This window comes from Cervus canadensis, chromosome 13 (genome assembly GCF_019320065.1).
Source record: "Cervus canadensis isolate Bull #8, Minnesota chromosome 13, ASM1932006v1, whole genome shotgun sequence".
Taxonomy (NCBI): domain Eukaryota; kingdom Metazoa; phylum Chordata; class Mammalia; order Artiodactyla; family Cervidae; genus Cervus; species Cervus canadensis.
The window spans coordinates 41,647,631-41,664,520 of NC_057398.1; the positions used below are offsets into that span (position 1 = coordinate 41,647,631).

Here is a 16,890-nt window from a genome sequence, read left to right on the forward strand (position 1 = left end):
TTAGATATTAAAGCTACAGGCATTAAAGAATCCGCCTGCAATACAGGAGACCTGGGTTCAGTCTCTGGGTTGAGAAGATCCCCTGGAGGAGGGCGTGGCAACCCCTCCAGTATTCTTGCCTGGAGAATCCCAGGGACAGAGGAGCCTGGCGGGCTACAGTCCGTGGAGCCACAAAGAGTCTAACACCGCTGAGCGACTAAGCACAGCACAGCACCACCTAGGAAACCCATAAAATAGCAGTTGTTGTTCAGTCACCAGGTCATGCCCGACTCTTCACGACCCTAGGGACTATACAGCATGCCAGGCCTCCCTCACAGTTTCATTTTTTTGCATGTGGCCATATAGTTTTCTCAACAGTATTTATTGAAGGGACGGTCTTTTCCCAGGTGTATATGCTTGGCTCCTATGTTGTAAATTGATTGGCCACATATGTGTGGGTTTCTTTATGGGCTCTCTATTCTGTTCCATTGATCTGTGAGTCTGTTTTTATGCTGATACCTTATGCTGTGATTACTGTAGATTAAATAGATTAAAATTAGGACACATGTTGCTGCTAACTTGGTTCTTTCTCAGATTGCCTTGGCTATTCAGGATCTTTTGTGGTTCTATACACTTTTAGGATTTTTTGTTCTATTTCTGTGAAAATTGCTATTGAGATTTTCTTATATTTTAAAATTTATTTTCAGCTGGAGGGCAGTTGGTTTACAGTATTGTGTTGGCTTCTGCTATCCAACAGCATGAATCAGCCCCAAGTACACATATGCCCCCTCCCTCCGGAACCTCCCCCCATCCTCCCTTCACCCCATTCCGCTCCTCTCAGTTGTTGCAGAGCACCGGACTGAGCTCCCTGTGTCCATATAGCAGCTTCCCACTGGCTCTGTCTTACACATGCTAGTGTGTATATATCAATGCTACTCTCAATTCGTCCCACCCTCTCCTTCCCTCACTGTGTCCAGAGTCTGTTCTGTATGTCTGCGTGTCTATTTCTGCCCTGTTGATTGGTTCATCGGTAGCATTTTTCTAGATTCCGTATATATGCATTAATATACGAAATTTGTTTTTCTGTTTCAGACTTACTTCACCTGCGTAACAGGCTCTAGGTTCATCTGCCTCACTAGAACTGACTCAGATGTGTTCCTTTTTATGGCTGAGTAACATTTCTTTGTATATATGTACCACAGCTTCTTTATCCATTCATCTGCCTGCCAGTGGACATCTAGGTTGCTTCCATATCCTAGCTATTGTAAATAGTGCTGCTATGAATATTGGGGTACATGTGACTTTTTAGTTATGGTTTTATATGCCCAGTAGTGGGATTGCTGGGTCATATGGTAGTTTTATTCCTAGGTTTTTAAGGAATCTCCATACCATTCTCCATAGTGACTGAATCATTCCCACCAACAGTGCAAAAGGGTTCCCTTTTCTCTGTACACTGTCCCAACATTTATTGTTTGTACATTTTTTGATGATGGCCATTCTGACAGGTTTGAGGTAATACCTCATTGTAGTTTTGATCTGCATTTTTCTAATAATGAGCCATGTTGAGCCTCTTTTCTTGTGTTTGTTGGCCATCTGTATGTCTTCTTTGGAGAAATGTCTGTTTTTGTCTTCCTCCAAATTTTTTATTAGGTGGGTGGTTTTTCTGGTATTGAGCTGCATAAACTGCTTGTATATTTTGGAGATTAATCCTTTGTCACTTGTTTCATTGGCAATTGTTTTCTCCCTTTCTGAGGATTGTCTTTTCATTGTGTTTATGTTTTCCTTTGCTGTGCAAAAGCTTTTAAGTTTAATTAAGTCCCACTTGTTTCTTTTTGTTTTAATTTCCATTACTTTAGGAGGTGGGTCAAAGAGGATATTGCTGTGACTTATGTCAAAGAGTGTCTTGCCTATGTTTTCCTCTAAGACTTTTATAGTTTCTGCATTGAGATTTTGATAAGGATTGCATTTTAATTTTTAGATTGCTTTGGGTAATATGAACATTTTAACAATTTTAATTCTTCTAATTCATAAGCATAGACTATATTTCCCTTTATTTGTGTCTTTTTCAGTTTTTTTCATTATTGTCTTACAGTTTTCATCTTCTTGGTTAAATTTATTTCTTAGGTATTTTTTTCTTTTTGATGCATTTGTAAATGAGAGTGTTTTCTTCATATCTCTTTCTGGTAGTTCATATTAATGTAAGGAAAGGGAACTAACTTATATATGTTGATTTTATATCTTGCAACTTTACTGAATTTTACTAGTTTTTAACAGTTTTTTTTGTGGCGTCTAGGGTTTTCTATGTAGTATCTTGTCATGTGCAAATAGTGATGGCATTACTTTTTCCTTTCTAATTTGGATGCTTTTTACCTCTTTTTCTTGTTCAATCATTTTGGCTAGCACTTCCAACACTATTTGAATAGAAGTAGCAAGAATTGGCATCCTTCACTTCTTCTTGATCTTTCAGGAAAGTCTTTCAATTTTTCACTCAATATAATGTTAGCCATGGGCTTGTCATATATGACCTATATTGTGTTGAGATTTGTCCTTCTATAACCACTTTATTGACAGTTTTTATCATAAATGTTTACTGAATTTTGTCAAATGCTTTTTCTGTATTTATTGAGATGTTTATGATGTTCATTCTTAATTTTGTTTGGGTGTATTACATTGATTGATTTGTGTTTTGTTGAGCCATCCTCACATCCCTGGGATAAATTCCATTTGCTAATTGTTTTAATGTATTGTTGAATTTGGTTTGTTGGTATTTTCTTGAGGATTTTTGCATCTATGTTCATCAGGTTATTTTTCTCCCTTAAGGCGTCTTTGTCTGGTTTTGGTATCATGGTAATGCTGGCCTCATGAAATGAGTTTGGGAATGTTCTTTCCTCTTCAGTTTTTGAGAAGAGTTTGAAAAAGATTGGTGTTGATACTTTAAATATTGGTAAAATTCACCCGTGAAGCCATCTGATCCTGGTCTTTTGCTTGTTGGGAGGTTTTTTGCTACTGATTTAATCTTATTAGTAATCAGTCTATTCTGACTTTCTATTTCTTCATGATTTAGTCTTGGGGGGAGTGGTGTATGTTTCTAGGAATTTATCTATTTCTTCTATGTTGTCTAATATGTTGGAATATAATTGTTAATAGTTCTTGAGATCTTTTATATTTCTATGATATTAATTATAATGTCTCTTTTATTTCTGGTTTTATCTATGGACCTACCTCATTTGATTGCACTTTGCTCTATTACACTTTGCAGATAATTGCATTTTTATAAATTAATGTTGTGGCAACCCTGAGCCAAGCAAGTCTGTCAGTACCATTGTTCCAATATCATTTGTTCACTTCATGTTGCTGTGCCACATTTGCTACTTCTCCCAATATTTCAGATTTTTCCGTCATTATTATATATGTTATGGTGATCTGCAATCAGTTGTCATTGATATTACTACTGCAAAAGATTATATCTTGCTGAAGATACAGATGGTTAGCATTTTTTAGGAATAAATATTTTAAAATTAAGATGGGTACATTGATTTTTAAACAAAGTGTTATTGCACACTTATATCACAGCATAGTGTAAACATAGCATTTATGTGCACTGGGAAACAAATTTTCATGACTTGTTTTTTAATGATACTTAATGCTTTATAATGATACTTGCTTTATTGCAGTGATCTAACAATGAACCCTTAAGATCTCCAAGGTATTTGTACACCTCTGTCTTTCCTGGTTAGCCTAGCTAAAGGTTTGTCCATTTTGTTTACTTTTCCAAAGAACCAGCTCTGAGTTTCATTGATCTTTTCTCTTGTCCTTAGAGTGTCTGTTTCATTTATTTTCCCTTTGATCTTTGTCATTTCCTTTCTTTTACTAACTCTGGGTTTTGTTTGTTATATTTTTCTCCAGTAACTTAAGGTGTAAAGTTAGGTTATTTATTTGAGATTTTTTTTTTTTTTAAGATTAATTTATTCTTGGATGTGCTGGGTCTTCATTGCTACATGCAGGTTTTCTCTAGCTGTGGTGAGTGGGACTACTCTACTCTTCATTGCGGTGTAAACCATGGCTTCTCTTGTTGCAGTGCCTGGGCTCTAAGTGTGCAGGCTTCAGTAGTTGCAGCACATGGGCTCAGTAGTTGTGAATCACAAGCTGTAGAGTGTTGGTTTAGTAGTTGTGACGCATAGGCTTAGTTGCTCCATAGCCTGTGGGATCTTCCCAGATCAGAGATGGAACCCATGTCCTCTGCATTGGCAAGTGGATTCTTAACCACTAGACCACCAGAAAAGCTGTTTTGTTTATTTGTTTGTTTGTTTTTTGATTCTTGATGTAGTCATTTATCTCTATGAACTTAACCTCCTAGAACTGCTTTTGCAGCATCAAGTTTTGTTTTATGTTTTATTTCCACTTTTATTTGTCTAAAGGTATTGATTTTTTCTTTGACACATTGATTGTTCAGTATTATGTTGCTGAAGTTTTACATTCAGTATTACGTTTCTAGATATGTGTGTGTGAAAGATAGCTGGCTGTGTAGAGTAAAAACTGGCTGATGGTTTTTTCCTTTCACCATTTTGATTATATTCTGCTACTTCTGACCTACAGAATTTCTGTTAAATATCTGCTGATAGTCTTATGGGGGTTCCCTTGTATACCACAAGTTGTTTTATTGAATTTAAGATTCTCTCCTTGTCTTTGACTTTTGACATTTATAATATGCCTTGTTGTGGCTTCATTTGGATTCATCTTATTTGAAACTCTCTGGGCTTCCTGAATCTGATTGTCTGTTTTCTTCAGATTAGTGGAGCTTTCAGCCATTATTTCTTCAAATAAGTGTTCATCCCCTTCCTATTCTCTTTCTGGGACCCATATATTGGAAATATTGCTCTGCTTGATGTAAGCTTATGAATCCCTTAAGCTATCTTCACTCTTTTTTTCATTCTTTTTGCTTCTCTGGGTGCATTGCATTGCCCTATCTTTGAGTTCACTGATATTTTCCTGTTTCTTCAAGTCTACTGTTGCATGCCTCTGTTGTATATTTAAGTTCTATTATCGTATTCTTCAACTCTGTAACTTCCATTTGGTACTTTAATATTTTCTGTCTCTGTTGAAATTCACACTTTGTTCATCCATTCTTCCTCTGAGCTTGGCAAGCATTTTTGTGATTACTTTTTACTACCATATAAATCACTTATTTCTGTTTCATTACAGTCTCTTTCTGAGGTTTTATCTTATTCTTTCTTGGAACACATTCCTCTATTTCTTCATTTTCCTTGACTCTGTTTTGGTTTCTATGCATTAAATAAAATCCACCTCTCCCATTCTGGAAGGAGTAGCCTTGTTTAGGAGATGAACTTTTTCATTCAGCCATGCCTAACTCTTGGTTGTCTTCCAAACCTTTGTGATTATACAAGTAGCCTACTTTATTTTGAGTGCTCTCTCTGAGCTGAGTCCTGGAATAATAGCCAGTTAATAACGTGTTTTTTTTTTTTTTTAAATTACTTTCACTAATGTCCCTTTGAACTCATGAACATTATGATCACTTGGGTGGCAGCCACAAAAACACTCCAAATATGTGTACAAACCTCCCTTCAAGAGATACTAGCACTCTAGTGGGACAGAGTGAAGGCTCAAAGATAGCATCTGCCCTCCCAGGTCTCTAGAGAGGATGACAGTCAGCCTTAGGTGTGGGTTTAATTAGAACCCTTGCCCCCTAAATTCATGACTGTGGAGATAAGCTAAGAAGTCTCTTTCGTGGAAACATTGGTTTCCTCAGTCCGTTGCCTTTCTGCTGTGCCTTGCGAGTGGTAACCAGTAAAGAATTCTTTATCTGTTATGCCCCTGTATACCTGGGAATGTAAGCCCTTTGGGCATCAGAGTCAGGTGATCTAGAGGTGTCCCTGGGCAGCAGTCTGAATAATTGGAGCACCAGACAGGGGTACAGGCTCCTTTTTTTGGGGGGTAAGGTAGATACTGGTGATCTGGAGAGCATAAAGATCATACATACTGGCCTCCATCGTGATTATTTCAGTAGACTCATGCGTTAAATTAGATGCCAGCCCCTCAGGCTAATCCTTTAAGATGAGCAAATAATCCCTTTTAACAGAAAGTATGGGCACTTTTCAGTCAGGTACTTGTGCACTGGGCTCTAGGGTGAGTGGGCCTGCATGCACAAGCCTTTTAAGAACTGTTTCAGTACTTTGCTATGGCCTTTTGGGTCTCATGGAAGCTAGATATCTTGGGAGCTGATATCTCAGGTATAGGCCTTAAAAGTTGGGGTGCCAGATGCAGAGTTCAAATCCTTCACTCCTCAGGTAAAAAGCTCAGGTTTGTGAGTTTTTGCCCAATTGTGGGTCTCCATACCAGAGGTGGGTTTATGGCAAGGCTGTCTCTCAGTCTTTCTTATTTGCTTCAGTGTGGGTTTTCTTGTTTGCTCACTGTGTAGACATTGCTCAACTAGTTTAGGGGTGTTTTTTCAGAGGAAATTGTTTCATAGATGATATAGACTCTGTGGGAGGAGGAGAGTTCAGGAGCCTGCTACATCACACTTTATTTGTTTAAAGAAATAAACATGATCTTTTTCTTTCTTTTTTAAATTTGGCTGTGCTGGGTCTTAGTTGTGGCATAGGGACTTTTTTTTTAAGTCACAGCATGCAGGCTCCTGTTTGCAACATGTGGAATCTAGTTCCCTGAGGGGGTCGTTTAGTCGCTAAGTCGTGTCTGACTCTTGGGACCCATGGTCTGTAGCCCACCAGGCTCCTCTGTCCATGAGATTTCCCAGGCAAGAATGCTGGAGTGGGATGTCATTCCCTTCTCCAGGGTATCTTCCCTACCTAGGGATTGAACCCATGTCTCCTGCATTGCAGGTGGATGCTTTACTGCTGAGCCACCAGGAAAGTCCCTAGTTCCCTCACCAGGGATCAAACCTGGGCCCCCTGAATTTGGAGCATGGAATATTAACCACTGAATCACCCTGAAAGTCCCCCTGCATCATGGTCTTAAACACAAACATGCAATAAATCCTTTTGACAGGAATAATTTTTCAAAAATAAATACCTGTTTGTTGAAAAATTAAGGGCTAAACTTTTGTTTCTTTAGAAAATTAATGATGAATATGGATCACAGTGTTAGTCAGTGTTTGTTTCCTATTTTAGGGATCATAATGATATCATCATCCATATGAAATCTAGAAACATCAGGATGTACTTTAGAAGTCAGTAATTAAGAATACGCTGCCTGAAGGTGACAGTTATCATATGTGAAGAAAGATGTCTCTTATATCAGTCTGTGAAGCCTGACTTCATATTGAGATTTAAAAAGCACAACGTTTTCTAAGTCAGTTTATTGGTTTTAGTTCTCTTGTACATGTAAAAAAAACAAAAACAAAAAACGTGAAAATCCTCCATTAATAGAAGAAATTTGCAAAACAGTTAAAAGTTATCAGTTTAATATCAGTGTCATCAGTTCAGTTCAGTCACTCAGTCATATCTGACCCTTTGCAACCTCATGGACTGAAGCACACCAGGCTTCCCTGTTCATCACCAACTCCCGGAGCTTGCTCAAACTCATGTCCATCAAGTCGGTGTTGCCATCCCACCATCTCATCCTCTGTTGTCCCCTTCTCCTCCCGCCCTCAATCCTTCCCAGCATCAGGGTCTTTTCAAATGAGTCAGCTCTTCGCATCAGGTGGCCAAAGTGTTGGAGTTTCAGCTTCGGCATCAGTCCTTCCAATGAATATTGAGGACTGATTTCGTTTAGGATGGGTTGGTTGGATCTCCTTGCTGTCCAAGGGAATCTCAAGAGTTTTCTTCAACACCATGGTTCAAAAGCATCAATTCTTTGACGCTCAGCTTTCTTCACAGTCCAACCCTCACATCCATACATGACTACTGGAAAAACCATAGCCTTGACTAGATGAACCTTTGTTGGCAAAGTAATATGTCTGCTTTTTAATATGCTATCTAGGTTGGGAATAACTTTTCTTCCAAGGAGCAAGCATCTTATAATTTCATGGCTGCAGTCACCACCTGCAGTGATTTCAGAGCCCAAAAAAGGAAATTCTCTCACTGTTTGCATCATTTCCCCATCTATTTACCATGAAGTGATGGGACTAGATGCCATGATCTTAGTTTTTTGAATGTTGAGCTTTAAGCCAACTTTTTTCACTCTCCTTTTTCACTTTCATCAAGAGGCTCTTTAGTTCTTCGCTTTCTGCCAGAAGGGTGGTGTCATCTGCGTATCTGAAGTTATTGGTATTTCTCCTGGCTATCTTGATTCCAGCTTGTGCTTCATCCAGCCCAGCATTTTGCATGATGTACTCTGCATATAAGTTAAATAATCAGGGTGACAATATACAGCCTTGACATACTCCTTTCCCTATTTGGAACCAGTTGTTATTTCATGTCCAGTTCTAACTGTTGCTTCTTGACCTGTATACGGATTTCTCAGGTGGCAGGTAAGATGTCTGGTATTCCCATTTCTTGAAGAATTTTCTATATTTTGTTGTAATCCACACAGTCAGAGGCTTTGGTGTAGTCAATAAAGCAGAAGTAAATGTTTTTCTGGAACTCTGTTGCTTTTTTGATGAGCTAACAGATGTGGGAATTTGATCTCTGGTTCCTCTGCCTTTTCTAAATCCAGTTTGAACATCTGGAAATTCATGATTCATGTACTCTGAAGCCTGGCTTGGAGAATTTTGAGCATTTTTAGCTTGTGAGATGAGTACAATTGTGTGGTAGGTTGAACATTCTTTGGCCTTGCCTTTCTTTGGGATTGTAATGAAAACTGACCTTTTCCAGTCCTGTGGCCACTGCTGAGTTTTCCAAATTTGCTGGCATAGTGAGTACAGCACTTTAACAGCATCATCTTTTAGGATTTGAAACACTCAACTGGAATTCCATCACCTCCATTAGCTTTGTTCATAGTGACGCTTCCTAAGGCTCACTTGACGTCCCATTCCAGGATGTCTGGCTCTAGGTGAGTGATCACACCATCATGATTATCTGGGTCATGAAGATCATTTTTGTATAGTTCTTCTGTGTATTCTTGCCACCTCTTCTTAATATCTTCTGTTTCTGTTAGATCCATACTGTTTCTGTACTTTATTGAGCCCATCTTTGCATGACATGTTCCCTTGGCATCTCTAATTTTCTTGAAGAGATCTCTGGTCTTTCCCATTGTATTGTTTTCCTCTATTTCTTTGCGTTGATCACTGAGGAAGGTTTTCTTTTCACTCCTTGCTTTTCTTTGGAACTCTGCATTCAGATGGATGTGTCTTTGCTTTTCTCCTTTGCCTTTAGTTTCTTTCTCTTCTTTTCTCAGCTATTTGTAAGGCCTCCTCAATCATTTTGCCTTTTTGCATTTGTTTTTCTTGGGGATGGTCTTGATCCTGCCTCCTGTACAATATCACGAACTTCCATTCATAGTTCTTCAGGCACTCTGTCAGATCTAATCCCTTGAATCTATTTGTCACTTCCACTGTATATTTGTAAGGGATTTGATTTAGGTCATACCTAAATGAATGGTCTAGTGGTTTTCCCTACTTTCTTCAATTTAAGTCTGAGTTTGGCAACAAGGAGCTCATGATCTGAGCCATAGTCAGCTCCTGGTCTTTTTTTTTTTTTTTTTTGCTGACTGTATAGAGCTTCTTTAGGTGTTACAAATAGTAAATCAGGTAATTCCAATAATGGGCTAAATTATTTCTCACTGATTGATGAGTTCCAGGTATTTGGAAGTTCATTCTCTTGATTGTTAAATATCTGTCATCAGTATGAATGACATGTAAAATTCAGTTAGGAAGTTTGCATTTAAGATAAAATTATTCATTTTATGGTGATAATACAAGTATATATTTTGATGAGGTGCATTGCTATGGTAAAAGCAAATTACTTACAGACATAATTCTTGATTTTGCCCAAACAAGCTGGAATATTTTACTAACCAAAATAGAATTTGAAACTATGGTTATCAATTGAAAAATGTTTATATCATACATAAATACAGAGTGACTGAATTATAAAATATTTTGAACCTTTAGAAAAACTACTTTGTAGATCAGCCAAGTGTACTGCAGTGGTTTTGACTGTTTTGTGAGGGAATCCTGTAAATTTTGTGCAGTGTAAGTTAGAAATAAAGAATCAAGGTGTTCAACAAATGGGAGTATCTGGAATTTGAGTATATGAAGTATTAAAGACAAGGTTTTTTTTTTTTATTTACTTATGGCTGCACTGGGTCTTTATTGCTACACGCGGGCTTTCTCTAGTTGAGGCGAGCGAGAATTATAACTATATTCTCTAGTTATAATATACAGGCTTCTCAGTGCAGTGGCTTCTTTTGGTGGTGGTGTACAGGTTCTAGGCACTTGGACTTCATTAGTTGAAGCATGTGGACTTAGTAATTGCGGGTTGCTGGCTCTAGGGCACATGGGCTTCAGTAGTTGGGGTTCATGGGCTCTAGAGTGTGCAGTTTCAGTAGTTGTGGCACACAGGCTTAGTTACTCCACAGCATGTGGAATCTGTCAGATCAGGAGTCTAACCCGTGTTCCCTGCATTGGGAGGCAGATTCTTAGCCACTTCGCCACTGGGGAAGTCCTATGGTAAATTGTTAATGTATTTTTAATGCACACAGTGTTTATAACATGAACTTAGCTTGTAATATGTGTATTTTATATATTTAGCAGTAGTGCAAAGGGGAACAGGGAAGAAGTTTATCATACCCATAATCTCCATCAGCCCTCACATTGATAGAAACAATTAGTACTTGTATCAATCTTATGTCAGTTGCTATTAAAATATAGTTTCAGCCCTACCAAATTGCTACCTTAAGCCTTTTCTTTAACGAAATTCTAGAGCTAACAGTCTCTGGTTATATGTTATTTACATTTAGATAGGAAAATGTCTGGATGTATATGTGCTAAAATCATAACGATTGGTTTCTCCTGGTTTTTTTGGTTTATTTTTTCTGTTTGCTAATTTCTGTGTTTTGTTTTTCTCTACAATAAACAAATTGTACTAGTGGTAAAGAAATAAATAAAATTAATTAGTTTCTTTAAAATCCATGTGCAAAAGAAACCCCCAAAACTGAAAAGGATTAGTGAAATTCTTTCAACTATTTGATTTCCTTGGGAAAGGCAAAATATCAAACCAAAGGAAAACCATTATGCTTTTGTGTCAGTTGTTAATATGTAGAAGACCCACTTTGAAAGTGTAGTATGAGGTTGCTCTTAGGATCTGCAATTATGTTTTATCCTTATGATTCTCTTCAGTTGAATACAGTTACCCCCTCCTGTTTAAGTTCAGTACTGGGGTTGCTGTCCATCTCATCAGGAAGGGAATAACTGTTTCTCTTTATAGTGAAAACAGTTTCTTTAGTGCTATATTAACATTTGTTTTTTAGCTGTACTTTCTTACTGTCTTGAATTCGTGTGGTTTCTCTAGCTTTTGACTGCTAACTTGAATTTACATGCATTTATCTTACCTTTTAGAAGCAGTACCATTCCCTTTAACATGTATGTATATATCTCTGTTTGTGTGTGTATACATGTGTGTATATATACACACATCCATACTTTTCTAATTCTCTGTTTTTTACTGGCATCCCTAGTTTCTGCTTTTATTTTTTATAAGCTTTCTTCTGGATATCTTTCTTTCAGTTAGTTTAGTTGCTGACATAACCTAGACTTTAGCTTCTGTATGTTTGATTTCCTACTCTGTCTCTACACTTGACTCTTAATTGTTGTTCTAATATAGAATACAGAACCAAAGTGATGTCTCTGCTTTTTAATACACTGTCTAGGTTTGTCATGGCTTTTCTTCCATGGAGCAAGCGTCTTAATTTTATGGCTGCAGTCACCATCTGCATTGATTTTGGAGCCCAAGAAAATAAAGTCTGTCACTGTGTCCATTGTTTACCCATCTATTTGCCATGAAGTGATGGGACTGAATGCCATGATCTTAGTTTTTTGAAAGTTGAGTTTTAAGCCAGCTTTTTTACTCTCTTCTTTCACTTTTATCAAGAGGCTCTGAAGTTCCTCTTAAGAGGGTAAGGCTTACCTCTGTAGCCTTGTTGTAATAAAGAATTCTGAAATTCTGTCAGTTGTTAATATGTGGAAGACCCACTTTGAAAGTGTTAGTGTGAGGTCGCTCTTAGGATCTGCAGTTATGTTTTCTCCTTATCGTTCTCTTCAATTGGATACAGTTACCCCCTCCTATATAAATTCAGTACTGGGGTTGCTGAACTGAAGTGAAAAATTATTTTAAAATTACATTGAAATATGCATAATAAGCCAATTAATCCTACTCAAGAAAAAGCTTTGAGTTTCTGATTATTGGAATTTAAGATGTTGTCACAGTTCTCTTCCTTCCCATTAGACTAAAAGATCCCACCGTGCAGATAACCAGCTCTGATTACAGTGAGAAATTTTACTTGCTTCCATTGCAGTCTCTTCAGTCTCTTTTAATAAAACTTGTTTTATCAGCTGCTGAAGTGACCAGTAACAAATAGTGATTAATTCATCATTGTGAGAACACATATGGACTTGGAAGATATTATGATTAGTGAAATAAGGCAGAGAAAGACAAATACTGTATGTTTTCACTTATAGGTAGAATATAAAATAAAACAAATGAACAAGTATAACAACATAAAAACAGACACTGAGAATACAGATAAACTAGTGGTCACCAGAGGGGAGAAGTGTAAGAGGAGAGCCAAAATAGATGAAGGGAATTAGTAGGTTCAAACAACTTACAGTAAGTGGCAAGGATGTAATGTACAGCACAGGGATTATAGCTTGCTAATGTCACTATAATTCTGGGCACGTGACTATAGAATATAACCTGTAAATTCTCTTTTGTTACACAATTTGTGCATGATTTAGGTACTAATTCATTTATATAATTATGTTAATTGATAACAGTATTATTTTGCAATTTGGATAATTTCTTCATGTCATTCTGTGATACAGTTAATGGGTTAACTATTGAGTAGGTTTTTTTTTTTTTTTTAATATAAATTTTGGGGCAGCTGCCTTTGGTTTTAAATTGCTGACTTTCAATTGAGGTTATTCTCTCCAAAACCATCTTAATTTTGTTTTTTATTCACTGGCTATTATGCATGATTCTTTGGGTAAATGTAGTTTTTTTCAGAGCTCTTCATAAAGGTACTTTCTGCAAGACCAAGAATTATATGTATAACATAGAGTTTATAAAATTGGAGAAAAAGAGTTATTTCTTGGCCCAAGTCAAGAGTAAATCTGATTTAAATGCATGTGTTAATCTAACACACGTGCTTTTGGAACTAGGAACTAGATAAACACCTTCTATGTTTTGTGAGCTTTTAATGTAGCTATGCCTGTTTTTCTTTTATAGGAAAGTTAAAGGAGGAAATATTGATGTACATCCATCAGAAAAAGCACTTATTGTTCAATATGAAGTGGAAGCTACCATTCTTGGAGAAATGGGAGATCCCATGTTGGGAGAACGAAAGGAATGCCAAAAAATGTAAGTTTTCTTCACTTGTGCATATTTGAAAGTAGTAAACCTTATACGTAGTTTGTAGAAATCTGGTATTATTTAAATTTGCGTAGATAATGAATGACTATGGCATTCTTCTCAACCTACATTATCTTAGTGAAGCAGAGACTATATTAAGCTATAAATACAGAGTATATTTCAGAGAAAATCATGTTTATGAACTTAATTGGAACCTAATGAAACATGCCTGTTCTTATTAATCCCATTTAGTAAATGCATATAATAGAATATGACTTGTGAAATCAATTATAAGAGATATGTTTATATTAGACATTTTAGCCTAATTTAGCAAGTTTATATTTTAGCTGATACCATATTGTTCTTTCTTCCCTGAAATTACAGAAAGTTATATGAATTCTAGAATTCAGAAATGGGACATGTACCTTGAATTCATCCCTTAAAAATCCAGCCCTCTGAAAGATGTTAATAGTAGGACAAGCGTTTTCTGACTCAGTGAATTGACCTTAGATCTCCCAGTATTCTTCACACTTTCCTTTCTGCTTTTGTAGTACTTTCAGGAGTCCCTTGGGAACTGGCCTTTTTGATTTGTCTTCAGTTCTGCTGGCAATGATCTTGCACTCCTGCCATAGTTTTGTGGAAATAGAGAGGGTCTGAGATCACCTAATATTGTTTCCCAGCTTTCTTCCCTGAAGAAAAATATTGGACTTGGGAATTAATTAAAAAGCTAGTATGTTTTGGTATATTCAGTGATTAAGTACATAGTGTGGAATATAATGTAGTTAAGTATAGTCAGGATACTAGGAGTGCATGTGATATTATTTAGCTCACTGAGAAGCACTGCAGTTTAAATGCATAGCAGTGGTTCTCAACTGGTTAGAATTTTTTTCCTCAGGCAACATTTTGGTTGTCATACTGGAAGGTGCTCTTGTTATCTAGTGGATAGAGGCTGAGGTGCTGCTAAGCATCTGCTATGCACAGAATAGCCACCTACTAAGAAAAAACTATTTGACCCCAAACTTTAATTGTGCTTCAGTTAAGAAACTTTATTGCACAGCAACCTGAAAAGAGAAGCTACCTACTGTCTTAAGATCTCTAGTCTGTCTTCTTATTTGGGTTAGGACACTAAATTTCATAGATAATTCTTTAAAAATAAATGAGTCCTGAGATAATCCAGTAGACTGAAGAGATACACATATGTATACACACATACTTAATGGTGTAGATTTTAACTCACATGCTCAGTTTTTTGTATTCTCTCACACTGTCTTCCATTTGTGTGTTTGTGATTGCTGCCTAAATTTTATGCATATTGAAAAAATTTGAAATCTCTTGATATTTTTATTCATTTGATTTCCAAAGAAAAGCTAGCAGATTGGGGTCTTTGCCTTTAGAACCTCATGCATCCACATTTCATAAGTTAAATTTAGATTTTAGTTTCTTAGTAGTGTAGTAGTTTTAGAAAATGCAGAGGAACCAGAGATCAAATTGCCAGCATCTGCTGGATCATTTAAAAAGCAAGAGAGTTCCAGAAAAACATCTATTTCTACTTTATTGACTATGCCAAAGCCTTTGACTATGTGGATCACAATAAACTGTGGAAAATTCTGAAAGAGATGGGAATACCAGACCACCTGATCTGCCTCTTGAGAAACCTGTATGCAGGTCAGGAAGCAACAGTTAGAACTGGACATGGAACAACAGACTGGTTCCAAATAGGGAAAGGAGTACATCAAGGCTGTATATTGTCACCCTGCTTATTTAACTCATATGCAGAGTACATCATGAGAAAGGCTGGGCTGGAAGAAGCACAAGCTGGAATCAAGATTGCTAGGAGAAGGGATCGGATAGGGAGGGAGGCAGGAAGGAGGATCAGGATGGGGAACACATGTAAATCCATGGCTGATTCATGTCAATGTATGGCAGAAACCACTACAATATTGTAAAGTAATTAGCCTCCAACTAATAAAAATAAATAAAAAAAAAAAGATTGCCAGGAGAAATATCAATAACCTCAGATATGCAGATGACACCACCCTTATAGCAGAAAGTGAAGAGGAACTAAAAAGCCTCTTGATGAAAGTGAAAGAAGAGAGTGAAAAAGTTGGCTTAAAACTCAACATTCAGAAAACTAAGATCATGGCATCTGGTCCCATCACTTCATGGGAAGTAGATGGGGAAACAGTGGAAACAGTGTCAGACTGTTTTTTGGGGGGGGCTCAAAAATCACTGCAGATGGTGATTGCAGCCATGAAGTTAAAAGACGCTTACTCCTTGGAAGGAAAGTTATGATCAACCTAGATAGCATATTAAAAAGCAGACATATTACTTTGCCAACAAAGGTCCATCTAGTCAAGGCTGTGGTTTTTCCAGTGGTCATGTATGGATGTGAGAGGAACTGTGAAGAAAGCTGAGCGCCGAAGAATTGATGCTTTTGAACTGTGGTGTTGGAGAAGACTCTTGAGAGTCCCTTGGACTGCAAGGAGATCCAACCAGTCCATCATAAAGGAGATCAGCCCTGGGTATTCATTGGAAGGACTGATGCTGAAGCTGAAACTCAAATACTTTGGCCACCTCATGCAAAGAGTTGACTCAGTGGAAAAGACCCTGATGCTGGGAGGGATTGGGGGCAGGAGGAGAAGGGGATGACAGAGGATGAGATGGCTGGATGGCATCACCGACTCGATGGACATGAGTTTGAGAAAACTCCAGGAGTTGGTGATGGACAGAGAGGCCTGGCATGCTGCAATTCATGGGGTCGCACAGAGTTGGACGCAATTGAGCGACTGAACTGACTGAACTGAGTGTAGTAGTAGTCTTATTCAACCAGTGAGAATTGGTTGTTGTTATTTGAAATGAGAGTAAGTGAGAATATTGTTATTGTTTGAAAATCTGTAGGCTCTCAAGACAAGGGATATATTCACTAGAGAGTCAGCCACCTGGAAAGAGTTACTATAGACTGACTATAGACTGTTTATAGTTCCTTAAACATCAGTAAGGAAGAAAACCTCTGTAACCCAACTTTGTGATAGTCATCCTTGGTCACTCAAGATTTGGAGAGGAGTCATATTGTAGGCCAAAAGGAGAATATGGTTTGTTAATAGTTCAAGAGGATTTATCAATGATGGTGGCTAGGGTGAGGATTTTGAGGGAGAAACTCATATAGATTGAGATAGATGTGAAATTAAGTCATCATTAAATTTAATTTAATGTGGCAGTCAGTGCTATGATTCAGCTCCAAAAGATGTATTTCGTTCTCCCTTATTGGGTAAAGGAGTATATAAGCCCACCTTCAACAGAATCCCTTTTTTCTGAATATTTCTGAGAAACCTACGGTTATGATCTGAAAATAATATGCACATTTTTGGTGAGTTTTTTGTGTTCTTAATAGGCATGGAATGCCTAATGAAGATTATGTTTTTTGATTAAA

General features: G+C 37.3%; 1 protein-coding gene across 1 annotated transcript in view; it reads left to right on the forward strand.

Moving 5' to 3' along the window:
* Positions 1–16,890, forward strand: part of KIFAP3 (kinesin associated protein 3) — a 155,873-nt gene that overhangs the window by 5,424 nt on the left and 133,559 nt on the right. The window contains exon 2 of the mRNA XM_043484947.1: positions 13,338–13,469. Coding sequence (XP_043340882.1) covers positions 13,338–13,469 — 132 coding nt within the window. The remainder of the gene's footprint in view (positions 1–13,337; positions 13,470–16,890) is intronic.